The sequence below is a fragment of the Narcine bancroftii genome, chromosome 5 (assembly GCF_036971445.1).
Source record: "Narcine bancroftii isolate sNarBan1 chromosome 5, sNarBan1.hap1, whole genome shotgun sequence".
Classification (NCBI taxonomy): Eukaryota; Metazoa; Chordata; class Chondrichthyes; order Torpediniformes; family Narcinidae; genus Narcine; species Narcine bancroftii.
The window spans coordinates 32,536,697-32,550,356 of NC_091473.1; the positions used below are offsets into that span (position 1 = coordinate 32,536,697).

General features: G+C 41.8%; 1 protein-coding gene across 4 annotated transcripts in view; it reads left to right on the top strand.

The window, feature by feature from the left end:
• The window catches only part of frmd4bb (FERM domain containing 4Bb), a 335,203-nt gene that overhangs the window by 290,716 nt on the left and 30,827 nt on the right, over positions 1-13,660 (top strand). For all 4 annotated transcript variants that reach the window (XM_069937083.1, XM_069937082.1, XM_069937081.1 and 1 more), the window contains one exon: positions 4,830-4,906. In XM_069937083.1, coding sequence (XP_069793184.1) covers positions 4,830-4,906 — 77 coding nt within the window. The remainder of the gene's footprint in view (positions 1-4,829; positions 4,907-13,660) is intronic.

Below are 13,660 nucleotides of genomic sequence, written 5' to 3' on the forward strand. Positions count from 1 at the left end.
CAAGAGAAAACACAAAGGCACAGAAATAAAAGTTACAGAAAAGTGAGTATAAAGGTGGAAAGAAGATGGCGACAAAAAAAGAAAAGTCGAAAGCAACGGTAAGAAGAGAGGAAGAGAAGACAAAGGAGGAAAAAGGTGAAGGCCTTACCTGTCCGAAGAGGCCCGCTGCGGAGAGAGAAACCCGCTCCCTCAGGTCGGTAAATAATGGACTACAAAAATGGCTCGCAGAGCCGAGTAAAAGTGCGCAACCGCGCATGCACGAAGTTTCGCGCATGCGCGATGCGAATGAAAAAAAACACACCGACGGGAGGGGGGACCAGCTGGGGAGTCGATCTCCACAGCCGGCAACGACAGCTGCAGAACACCTGCAGCAAGAAGAGACCACAGAAGACAATAGAAACAAGAAAGAAGAGGAGGAAAGGGCAACAAAGAAACAACAGATGGCCAACCCAGAGGAAGAAGAAGAGGAAGAGTATGGTGAAATAGAAGAAGAAAAGAAAGGCAAGGTAAAGGATATACTTGCTCTTATTAGAGGATACATGGAATCATTTAAAGAATGGCAAACACAGGAATTTAAGGATTTAAGAAAAAGAATAAACAACACAGAAGAGAAAATAAATAAAATGGAGATGACCTTAACAGAAATGGGAAAGAAAATGGACAAGATGGAAGAGCGGGCAGTAGCAGCAGAAATGGAGGTAGAAGACTTAAAAAAGAAATTGGAGAAATCTAATAAAAAAACTAAAGAGACACAAGAACTACTAGCTCAAAAAATAGATACAATGGAAAACCATAACAGAAGAAATAACATAAAGATAGTGGGCCTTAAGGAAGATGAAGAAGGCAAGAATATGAGGGAGTTTATAAAAGAGTGGATCCCTAAGACCCTAGGATGTCCAGAACTACAGCAAGAATTGGAAATAGAAAGGGCACATAGAGTATTGGCCTCTAAACCACAACCACAACAAAAACCAAGATCTATTGTAGTAAAATTCCTAAGATATACTACAAGAGAAAAGGTACTGGAGAAGACAATGGAAAAAGTAAGAGAGGGCAACAAACCACTGGAGTATAAAGGGCAAAAAATCTTCATTTATCCAGATATAAGTTTTGAACTCCTAAAGAAGAGAAAAGAGTTCAATACAGCAAAGGCGATTTTATGGAAGAAAGGGTATAAATTTATACTAAAGCATCCAGCGGTATTGAAAATATTTATTCCAGGACAACAAAACAGACTATTCTCGGATCCAGAAGAAGCACGAAAATTTGCAGAACAATTACAAAAATAGACTGAGGGAGGAAGACGGGTAATGAGAGTTAAAATGATCACAATTGATATGTATGTGGGTAAAGACAAAAATAGACTGAGGGATGAAGACGGGTAATGAGAGTAAAAATGATCACGATTGATATGTATGCGGGTAAAGAGGTATAAGAGTGAATAGAGACAAGGAGCATACGTGAATGTATCTGTACTTAGAGGAAAACATAGATAGTATAGACAAGAATTAATAAGGGAAGGTAATGGAATAGAGAGAATAAGGAGGGAATTAAAAGAGTGACCTTTGTGACATATGAAAAGTGAAATCTTTTCTGGGGGAGGCGGGGTGGGGGGAAATAGCGGTCACTGCAAAATCAGTTGACGCTTGCGAGTGGATTCGCAAATCCAAATGGAGAGGGGAGATGTGGTTGTCCGACAAGGGATAAAGGACAACTCAGGAGGTGAATGGGAGATTGGGGATAAATAAGATAGAAATAGGAGAATAAGGAAAATGTTGGATGTTGTAGGAATGTTGTCTTATAAAGAGTTGAAAATAAGAAAACAGAAATGGAAAAGGAGGAAAGGTGATGATGGAAAAACGGAAAGAGAAGATAAACAAAATATAAAAGGGCTACGCTGAACTATATGTCTTTAAATATTAATGGAATACATAACCAAATTAAAAGGAATAAACTACCAAATTTAAATGAATAAATGTATTCCATTAGAAAAAATAACATATTGGTTAAGAAATAATATTGAAATATTCGAACAAGTATAGGAGCCTTACATTAAATACAATAGCGAAAACCTACCGGGGACAAACATTACCTAAGTTGATGGAAGGAGAAGGAAAGAAAAGAATGGACTCAGTAGAATTTCTGGTGTAATTTTGTTGAATGACAACATTGTCTGACTGGATTAATGCAACCTAGATTGTATACCTAAAATGGATGAGAGGGGGGGTGGGGGGGTGGTTTGGGAGGAAAGGGGGGGGGGAGAAAAAGTCACTGTATATGTGTGAAAAAGAAATTGTGTATGTCATGGCTAATGTGATTTATGGTGTGAAAAATAAAAAAAAATTTAAAAAAAAAATAAAAATGAGTCAGCATGCAGGAGGGAGATTGAAAACTTGGCTGAATGGCGCACCAACAATAACCTTGTACTCAATGTCACCAAAACCAAGGAGCTGATTGTTAACTTTAAGAAGGGAAAACCAGATGTGTACCAGTGATAATTGGGATCAGAGGTGGAGAGGGTAAACAAATTTTCTTGGGAGTCACTATCTCGGAGGATCTTTCCTGGATCCACACACTAATGGCAACATGAAGAAAGAACCTCAGGAATTTGCGGATGTTTGGTTTGACATTGGAAACCCAAACAAATGTCTACAGATGTGTGGTGGAAAGTCTGGTATGGGGACACCAATAACCCTGAGCATAAAGCCCTGCAAAAGGTAGTGGACACAGCCCAGGATGTCACAGACAAATTCCTGCCCATCATCGAGAACATCTATGGGGAACGCTGCTGTCAGAGAGCAGCTGCAATCAAGGATCCACACCACACAGCACACTCCTTTTTCTCGCTGCTACCATCTGGAAAGAGGTATAGGTGCCACAAGACTCACACCACCAGGTTCAAGAGAAGCTGCTACGCTCCACTATCAGACTCCTCAACAACAAACTCAATCAGGGACTTATTTAAGAAATCTTTTGCACTTTTTTTCTCCTTTCTGTATTGCACAGTTGTTTTCATTTGTTTACATGTGCTACTAAGTTAATCCAGCCCTACCTGTACAGTAAAATTCCTGTTAAGTGCAATTCAAGCAACCAGAAGCCTCAAGCAGCCGGCAGAAAGAAATGCAGAAAATAAATGGATTAAAAAATACACAAGTTTAAAATTGGCGCACTTCACCATTAGTTCTCTATTTATGGAATGCACAGTCTCAAGCACAGGAAAATTCACTTATCCAGCATCCACCAATCCTCGTAGGTGCTGGAATCCAGGTATTCCCAGATCCCTTTGACCTACCACACTCCTCAGTGCCCTACCATTTACCGTGGATAAGCATTTAGGGTTCAGGACCCTTTAGTGGAAACTCATCAGTAAATTTCTCGATGAAGGGTCCCTAACCCAGAGGTTGACTGAGCATTTCTGCCCATGGATGCTCTCTGCCCTGTTGATTTCTTCCAGCACCTCAAGGCCTATCATGACATTTTCTGTTTAATTAATCATCTGCTGAATTATTTAAATAAGTACAAACAATGGGATTTTCAAAAAAAAGTGATGGGCTTCAGGAGAGAAAATCCATTGTCCATTCCCAATCTGGACAGTGTAAATCCCAGACCCATAATAGCAGGTTTGATTCTTTAATACCTCACTCAGAAAGGAATTGGGTGTTAAGTGTTGGTTTTATCAGCAACCCTCTTATCTGAAAATTGAAAGCGTAAAAATAGTTCACAGTAATTTAATTTCCAAATCAATGAAACCCACTGAGAGTTTAGTCTTTTTGAGAGAGAGAGAGAAACATGAGCATATTTTCCCAGCTGCAAAGTTTTTTAGAAAGTAATAATTAAACTGGTGTTCTACTGAACATCCTGCAGAACCAGTTTGGCAAGAGTTTTAGTTTCAGACAGCTGACTTCAAATGACACCTCCTTGATAGTGCCTCCAGTAAGAATTTTTTGAATGCAAGCATTAACAAGGAAAGGAATGCCCTGTGAGCTGGTTTGCCCTGCCAATCTTTTGCTGTTGAGTCAGTTGTGTAACTGACGTAGCAGACACCTTTTGCAATTTCTGTGCTTGAGGAGGAAGTAGAAAATTACAGGTAAATTCCTTTCCCCTTTGCTGGGTGGATTCTGGGAGGGAACTTTATAAACAACAATTATGACATGAACACAGAGTGGGAGGAGTAAAAGTAGTACTGCTTCAAACTCACTCGGGATGACAAAATTGAAACCAAATTAAAGATGTAATATGAGAAAGATTCTGAGGATTTTAAACACACGCAACAGCTCTTAAGACCTTTGTGAGAACTACTGGTGTTTAGACCAATCTATAAAAGTACGTGTTAATCGCTACCCTTTAGTGACTAAGAAGTTGATTTTCCAGGGCAAATAAGCTTTAACAACGATGGTGTTTTCAATTGGTAACAACTGTTTGAATTGTAAAGGAATGTAAAAAGTTGCCTGTGTTTTTCCCTTACAATGACCCACTGCAATAGACCACAGAGGATTTAGTGAAGTTGGTTATTGCCCAAGACAACTAAGTGAATGGCGTTCAGTTAACTGGTTCAAATGGTAACGAAACAATTGGAAAAAAGTGATAGAATGTGTTCACACAATGGAGCTTTTGAGAAAAGGAGGGTGATTGTAATTATTCTGTGGCAACCCAGTTTCTCGAATGAAGAGGTGTGATAAGGTTTTATTCTGGTTCAAGGTTTCCAGACATTCATCTAGATGCTGTAGCTTCCCCCCACCCCATAACCATGCAGACTTCAAGGTGTTGATGCAGGAGACTGATCACAGCAGGCTTGCGCTTTATGCTTTTTCTTTCCATTCTTTTTGCAGATTTTCCAGTGGAAACAACTTGAAAATTTATACTTTCGTGAAAAAAAGTTTGCGGTTGAAGTTCACGATCCTCGCAGGTAAGGCAATTCCTTGTTTGCGATCAAAATGTAATGTTTCAGTCATTAAAAATACATTAATTAAAATGGTGTAGTGACCTATCTGATGACACTACCTTTCGCAAGTGGCAATAAATGACACTGGAGACAGTAGAGTCAGGAATCAGTAACTTTATTGTGTTTAACCACAGCTTTTATAGTTCCCACTGCGCATTTCACGCTGAACTTTCTGGGATGCGGTAGTGACGTCACTTTCCAGCCTCAGGTGTCGGGTGTCACAAAAAACGCGGACTCTTATACGCGCACTTTCCCTAATTGCTGGTGCCTGACCTGCAGCTGGAGGATTGGGACGTCGCTGGAGGCTGTGCACTCTGGTAATGCGCTTGCTTAACTGTTGTGGTTGTGCGCGATTCTGTTGTACACGTGGGGCTCCCGCTACACCACCACCCCCAGAATCGTGGCTGCCAGACGCAGGTCCGTGCTGGTAGTTCAGCCTGGGGCGTCCTCTGGGACGTTTCAGAGGTGACGTGAACGGTCTTGAAAGGTCAGTGTGTGCCGGTTTCAGTCATTCAATTGTGAACATACACTCTTGGCCCCCTATGTCCAATGTAAATACTACACCTTCTCACCTGATTACCCTAAAGGGCCCCTCATATGGGCATTGAAATGCTGAGCATTTCTGACCTTTCCTAACCGTCACAAATTCCGCAGTCAGTAGGTCATGTGGCAACTGATGTTTGGAACTCCCGTGAAAAACCATGAGATAGGGTTGTTTTGCCCAATTGTTATCTCTCTCAAGACGTAAAATATCCCAAGTCAGCTGGCCGATTGATGTCTCTCTCGAAATGTATATCACCTGGAATGGAGAGTGGAGATCCATAGATCATCTCAGCAGTCAAAACTGGCAATTCTTTCTTTGGTGCTGTACGTATTCCCAATAGCACCCACGGTAATTCATCCATCCAGTTCGATACCTGCAGTCTCACCTTAAGTGCCAACTTTAAATGCCTATGGAACTGTTCCACAAGTCCATTTGATTGAGGCTGATAGGTGGTTGTGTGGTGTAATTTACTTACACAGAAATTTGAAATCTGTATCCACAGGTGAGAAGTAAACTGCGTACCTCTATCTAAAGTGATGTGACTAGGTACACCAAATCGTGCAACCCAATTAAAAATAAAGGTCTGTGCACACATCCCTGTGTCTGCTGCCTGCGTAGGGACTGCCTCTGGCCAATGACTAAATCAGTCAATAACAGTAAATAAATATCTCATCCCTTGACAGACCAGCAAAGGTCCAACTACATCCATGTGGACGTGCTGAAATTTTGCATCCACGGTGGAGAATCTTTCAGGCGGTACATGCGTGTGTCTGTGAATTTTAGCTTTTTGGCCCTGAAGGCAAGTCTTGGCCCACATGGTGACATCTCTCATTAGACCATGCCACACATAACATTTGACACTAGTTTAACGGAAGATCTAATGGAAGGAAGCGAAAGATTATGTATATCATTGAAGATCTTCCTGCGCCAGCTAACCGGTAGAATAGGTCTGTGGAAATGTCACAAAGGAGTGTGGGACCGGTTGCCTCAGTAGAGATTTCCTCAACCTGGAGATTTGTAATGGCGGTTTTGTAGGCTTGTACCTCCTCATCCCGCTGCTGGTCTTCCGCCAACTGTGCCATGTCAATTCCACCCTGGACTGCAGAGACAGTTGGTCTCGATAGGGCATCTGCCACTGGATTGGAAAAACCGGCCATGTACAGAATATCGTCGTGAACTCAGAGATGAATGACAATCGGTGTCGCTGACTCGTGGACTATGGGTCAGATATACTCATGGCCTGCACGAGAGGTGTATGATCAGTAAAGGCTGTAAACACTCGATCCTCTCAGCATGTATCTGAAATGGTGCACCTCCAAATACAATGACAGCAATTCGCGGTCAAATGTGCTATATCTCATTGTCCTTTTACTTGTTGTTCCAACACTGCACCAATTGCATGGTTGGATGCGTCTGTAGTTAGCGAGAGGGGTGGGCAAGACTTGCCGCAGATGGCAAAGAATCCTTGTTTTTTTCGAAAGCCATGTCTGCCTCTTTATCCCAATGCAATATATTTGATCTTTTTCTATTTAATAGGTCAAAAAGTGGGTGCATCATGGCTGCTGCTCCTCTAATAAAATGATGGTAAAAGGTATCCATTCCTATAAATCATTGCAAATCATTCCAAGTAAGAGGCCGGGGAAACTTGCGTATGGCAATCACTTTGTCCGGCAATGGTATAGTTCCAATACGAGAAATCCTGTGGCTGAGAAAAATCAATTGCAGCTGTACCGAATTGGCATTTTGCGGGGTTGACTGAAAGGCCAAAATCCTGTAATCTAGCAAACAGGAGATGGAGGTGTCATTTATGCGATTCCTCGTCGGGGCTCGCTATGAGGATGTCATCCAAATATACGAAGGTTCCTTCGAAGTCCCGAGTTGACAACATCCATCAGTCTTTGAAACGTTCTTCAGGCCAAACGGCATTCTGATAAATTCAAAGAGACCAAAGGGGGTTATAATAGCTGTTTTTGGAACATCCACAGGGTGAACTGGAATCTGATAATATCCCTTCACTAAATCTACTTTGGAAAATATAGTAGCATTAGACAACCGTGCTGAGAAATCTTGAATATGAGGGATTGGATAGCGGTTGGGGATGGTTATATCATTCAACCGCCTATAGTCCCCACATGGCCACCAACCACCGCAGTTTTTAGGCACCATTTGAAGCCCATAGACTTTTGGACCTGTATACGCCCCCCCAATTGAAAGCTTGTCTTTTGGAATCCTACGAGCCCTAGCATAAACAAGTGGATCAGTTGTATCAATGTAATGATATGCACCATGTCGCGGCTTATTATCCTGAAAATTAGTCGTCAACAGTCCCGGGAACTCTTTAAGTATCGAGGCATATGCATTCTGCTGAATTGCCTGAACTCTTAACGATTGGAAAGAATGACACATTCTCTTAAGGGGTAAACTTTGGAAGTTAGCCATGTTTATCAGATGGCATTTATGTATATCCACCAGGAGACCATGCTCTCTCAAAAAATCCGCGCCTAACAGGGGAATACCTACTTGAGGCCACCATGTATTTCCAGTAGAAAACTGCTGAACCCGTGTGTATCGTGGCCTTCCTCATTCCGAAAGTAGGAATCGTGGTACCATTAACTGCTGAAAGCGGTGGAGTATGAGTCGGAGGAAAAATACTGAACTCAGCTCCCGTATCTATCAAGTAATCCACCCCCAAAATCATGTCATGTAAATAAAGTAGACCTTGTTCTGCGCCACTAACGGCGGTTGGCGGGTCTGTTTCCCAGACGTGGTGGTGGACCTGGGTAAGTGCAAGGACTCTTACATCTATAGGCAGAGTGACCCCATCGGCGATTAGTATCCGGAACTTTTGTTTTCTTGATCAGGATGTGGTCGCTGTGTTACCGCACATGTCGGTGGCCTTGGTTTTTCAGGAGGCTCAGACAACTCAGACACACAGATGGGCTGTATCTGCAATCTGCTAGCCTGTGGAAGGCCATAAAGTCGGTCGGCCTCTCTTGCTGCCAAATGCGGTTCTGCTAAATTCATGTGCGGCATACCTGCCGCCACATGCACTGGTAATTTCGATTAAAAACAGTGCCTCGAAAAGAAAGCAATCCGTATGGCCTGCGGCTAGTGATACCAGCTCTTGCATTAACTGGGATGGACTACAGTCCCCCGGTTCTTGTGTATTCAAAATTCTTATAGCCCGTTCATGACGAGAGAGCTCAAATGTTTTCACAGAAAGTCCCGGAATCTAGTGTACTTCTGGTCCACCGGCGGATTATTGATGAATGAACTCACCCTTGCTGCGATCGTAGTAACTAATGCACTCACAACATGTCCTCAGATGTAACGTTCCGAAGCACAAATTGCGCTTCGGCCAGCTGCAGCCAGCTACGTGGCTGATCCAACCAGAATGGAGGCAAGCGAACTGCTACTGCATTAACCACCACCAGTGCTGTCGCCAGCGAGGCTGCGTTGACCACCTTTGAAGTCGTCATTTGCTCGACCGTGTCAATGAGGTGGGACTCAGTGTAGCTGAGGCCCGTCGGGGTCACCAAAATATGTAGTGGCCTATCTGACGACACTACCTTACGCAAGTGGCAATAAATGACACTAGAGTCAGGAATCAGTAACTTTATTTTGCTGAACCACAGCTTTTATAGTTTCCACTGCCCGTTTCACGCTGAGCTTTCTGTGATGTGGTAGTGTCGTCACTTTCCAGCCTCGAGTGTCGGGTGCCATAAAAATTGCGGGCTCTTATTCGCGTGTTCTCCTAATTGCTGGTGCCTGACCTGCAGCTGGAGGACTGGGATGTCGTTGGAGGCCATGCACTCTGGTGATGTGCTTGCTTTCACTGTTGTGGCTGTGCGCAGAATCTGCTGTACGCGTGGGGTTCCCGCTACACCGGTGTAATATTTTACCCCAGGTCTTGATTCAAGCATTTTTATAGAAAATAGCATGCAATGCAAGAAAATCTTTCAAAATGTCTTACTATTTTGTCTGGGGAAAGATTTGAATTCCGTTCATTGATTGTGCCCTCTGCACTAACAGCAATAGTTTTTTTTTTCTTTTCATTGACCCTGTCCTCCAACCTTTTGGAGTTTGTTTATTTTTCCTCCATTTTCCCCCAGGTTTGTAGATGCTACTGTCCTCATTATGCATCACCACTGGCCACGTGGACTCCCTATTCCAATTGCATCAAGTTCAATGAATGCTTGTGCTTTTCTTTTAATCCTTACCACATGGCCTCACCCTACTCATCTTCTGCATTCATCTGGTCTTTTTGTGCCACCTCCAGCACATTCCACTCCTCTGATTCAAAAATACTGGAGGAATGCAGAGTGTCAGGCAGTGTCCGTGGAAGGCAATAGATCCTCTGCCATTTTGTCTAGTAGCTACACTCTCTCTCTCCTTCACCTGCTCTTCTGATCCTTGTTTTTATGAGTGAGTTTCTTTAAAAAAAAAACACTGAAATACTGGAGGAACTCAGCTGGTCTTTGCAGCACCTATAGGAGACAAAGATGTAATGCCAATATTTCGTGCTGAGCCTTTCTTCAAGGCAAAGTGGCTTGAAGAAGGGCTCAGGCCCGAAATGTCAGCAATATATCTTTGTCTCCTATAGGCGCTGAAAAGACCAGCAGAGTTCCTCCAGTATTTCAATGTTTTTACTACAATCGCGACTTCTGCAGCCTATCATGTTTCACTCTTCCCAGAGCCCCATTATAAAGGAAAACTGCAATGTCAGAGGGGGATTTTTTCAGATGAGGTACAAAAAAAGACATGTTTTTCTCTCTACAAGGTCAGGTTGGAAAAGGTGCGGTTATTTTTCTTGAAGCAAAGGAATGCTCTTCCCTTTGGCTGAAGGTACACTGAAGATATTCAATGATTTCAAAAGGCAATCAAATACATTTGAGGAAATCAATTTGCAGGGGAATGGGACTAACTGGTTTGTTTTTTTGAAGAGCTAACATAAACTCAGTGAGTTGAATAGTTGGCACTGTTAAAACTGTAGCACTGATATGACTGCCACCTGGGTAGATACAAAACATAAATTGCATTTCTTTGAGAAAAGAGTGTAAAAGATTTTCCCTGGTCCTTTATTGGCTTTTTAATCTTCTATGTGCATCAATAACTTGTCTTTGTCATGTGGAGTTTTGGAACGTTTCTGTGTCCAGATTGGCTGTTATGTTTCTAGTAATGGCATCATTGGGTGAAAAGCATTTTCAGACCTACTGAGCTTTTTAAAGGCACCTTAACATACTATATTTTCTTGTAAGCAGAAGTACTACTTCCCCTTTGCATACTCTCCAAATCCAATCTGTTTAAAAAAGCTTTTGATTTTATTTGGAAGTTTTTTTTAAATCCAAAGACATATAATTGCACATCAGAATTGTCAGATTTTGCTTTACAAGAACTTCATTCAAATTTTTGCTTTTGTTTCCTGCATCAGGGTCTCCTCTCACCTTTCCCCATTATATATTAGCTATTTTTCCTGTGTCTTCAAAATTAACATTTCATTGTGACATTTACTTTTGCTTTACCATCCTCTCGCCCTTTTCTGATCACCCCATTCATTCTAATTTGCCTCAAATGCAAACACTCCATAACAATTATCTATATCCAGTTCACTGAATCTTCCATCCTTTACTTATCTGCCTATCCAAAGAAACCCAATTTTCTGAACCATGCATTAGATGGAGCCCTCTGATGTAACCCCTCTTGCAATATTTTATTATATTCATAGTAATTAAGTCATCAAGCATCTGAAAAGGGGATATGTTTGGGTAGATCAGTTCAATTCTGATGGTAATGATGAAACAACTGTCTGGCTATAAGAACCCTTCAGGTCCTAACGCTGTCCATAACCATTCTGGACTGCATTTAACATAAGACCTTCCATTTGCTTCTGAGCCTCTCTCACCTTATCTCTATTGCCCTATCACCCCTTCCCTGCTTTTTCTGCCCTTTGTTCCCCCTTTTACTTTATACCTCTTCCCATTTTAGTCTCAATTAAGGCCCCTCATAGAAGCATTGCCTGCCCATTTCTACCCATGGATGCTACTGACCCACTGAGACCCATTGCTCAAAGTCCCAGCATCTGCAGTTTTTTTTTGTGTTTCCTATGTTTATAAACTTTGAATTTAAACTTGAAGGAAAATGCGCTACCTGTTTTCCATCAATGGAACACTATTATTTCCCTCTTAATTGTATTCCACCCTACTCTACTTAGCAGGTTAATTCCTGAACTTTTACTGAGTTTGTCAAGTCCAGTTTATTGTCATTGGTTGTACAAGTCCAGTCCTCAGTGCAAAAACATGCAGAGAGAGAGACACACACGACAAGTATTCATGTGTATAAATAAATATTGCTTCGTAAATATGGAGTCTCTGATGGTTAGTGTGAGCAGTTTCTTTGGTCATTCAGCATCCTCACTCTCCATGGGAAGAAGCTGTTCCTCAGCCTGGTTGTGCTGGCTCTGATACTCCTGTATCTCTTTCTGAAAGATGCTGTGTGCAGGGTAGAAGGAGTCCTCAATGATTCTCAATAATTTTGCGACCTCTCTTCAGACAAACTTCCATGTAGATCACTTTGATTGGGGGGAAAGACTCCAATGATCATCTCTGCCACTCTTATTCCTGTGGATTGACCTCCAATCCATTTCTTTGCTGCAGCCATACCACATTGTGATACAGCTGGCCGGGTCGCTCTTCATGGAGCTCCTACAGAAGGTTGGCATGATGGTGGCCAGTAGTATTGCCTGCTTCAAACTTCTCAGGAAGTGCAGTTACTGTTGCACCTCCTGATAAGTGAGGAGATGTATGTCCACGATGGGTTACTAGTTAAGTAGACTCCAAGGAATATGGTACTCTCCACTACAGGGTTGTTGATGTGTAGTAGAGGGTGGTCGTTCCTTGTCCTCCTGAAGTCCACAATCATGTCCTTCATCTTGTCCATGTTGAGACCAAGGTTGTTATTCTCCCACCATATCACAAAATTATCTAGCACTTTTGTATGTTGTTAATTAATTCAGGCTCTGAATGACTCTTAACTGTCCTCTAGCAAAGAGGCAATTGGGATGAACAATAAATGTATGTCCATCCTCTAAACAACAGAAAGTTTGCATTTTATATTTTACTTTGTGTATCACCTCAGATTGTTTGCTGGCCAAGCAGCTGCAAGCTTTTGTCGACATTTCATTTTTACTTCCAGCTTTATTTTGGGGAACGCATCATAACAAATGTTTTCATTTACTGGCTTCTGGCCAATTTAAACAGAACTCCTGAAGATGTAATAAATTTTAGGAAAGCATGAGTACTCAGGCACTATCTGCAGGGCTGGGGCATGTGGAGGAGAAACAAAAAACTGACCAAGAGAGGAGTTGGCTATTGGAAAGTGTTTACGTTTAGGACTTGATTCTCGAGCCAGCACTAATCCCTTTCCTGACCTACAAAAGCACCCTTTCTCTCATTTGGTTCCTGAAAGAGCATAGCAGCTCGGGAGCATCCTGCAGACCCAGACCATTTTGCCCCTTTCTGTTGAAGGAATACTTATCAACAGTATAATGGAAAATTCATTAGATAAACAAAATATTTTTTTTGCCTATCATTACAGTTCCAAAACAACTGAACATAGTAAACAACTTTAATTGAAGATATTAAATCTTATGTTTATACTGTTGGGTTCTACTAAATCTGAATAGGCAAAAATAGGCCATTTAGCATATTGTGCCTGCTTTGTCATTTCAATAAAGTCTGAAAATTCAGGCTGCTCAGGGGAGGGTTGGTCTGGATTGTCGGGCAGTACTTTTAAAAATTAAATTTAAGGAGGAATAAAGAAGAGATAAACAGGTAAATTTTAATCATTTATATATTAGCAAATACAGCACGCTTAATTTATCAAAGCAAGCAGTTTTAAATAAAAATGAAACTAAGCATCCGTGGCACTTGCACACAAAAGCCTGCTATATTAAAAAGTTTGAGAGTTTTCAAAAAGTCCAGGTTCTTGGGTGTCCAGAGTTCTGGCATCCAGATTTTTGGACCTCTACTGTAAAATGATGCCTGATCTTCTGGCTTCCCATGCCATCCTGGTGTTCCACAGTACCTTAGAGGTTGATTAGAGATCTGCCATTTCCTTATTCTGTGTTATAATTTGAGTTTGTTTGATTCACATGCAAGAACACTTCGATCCTTCTG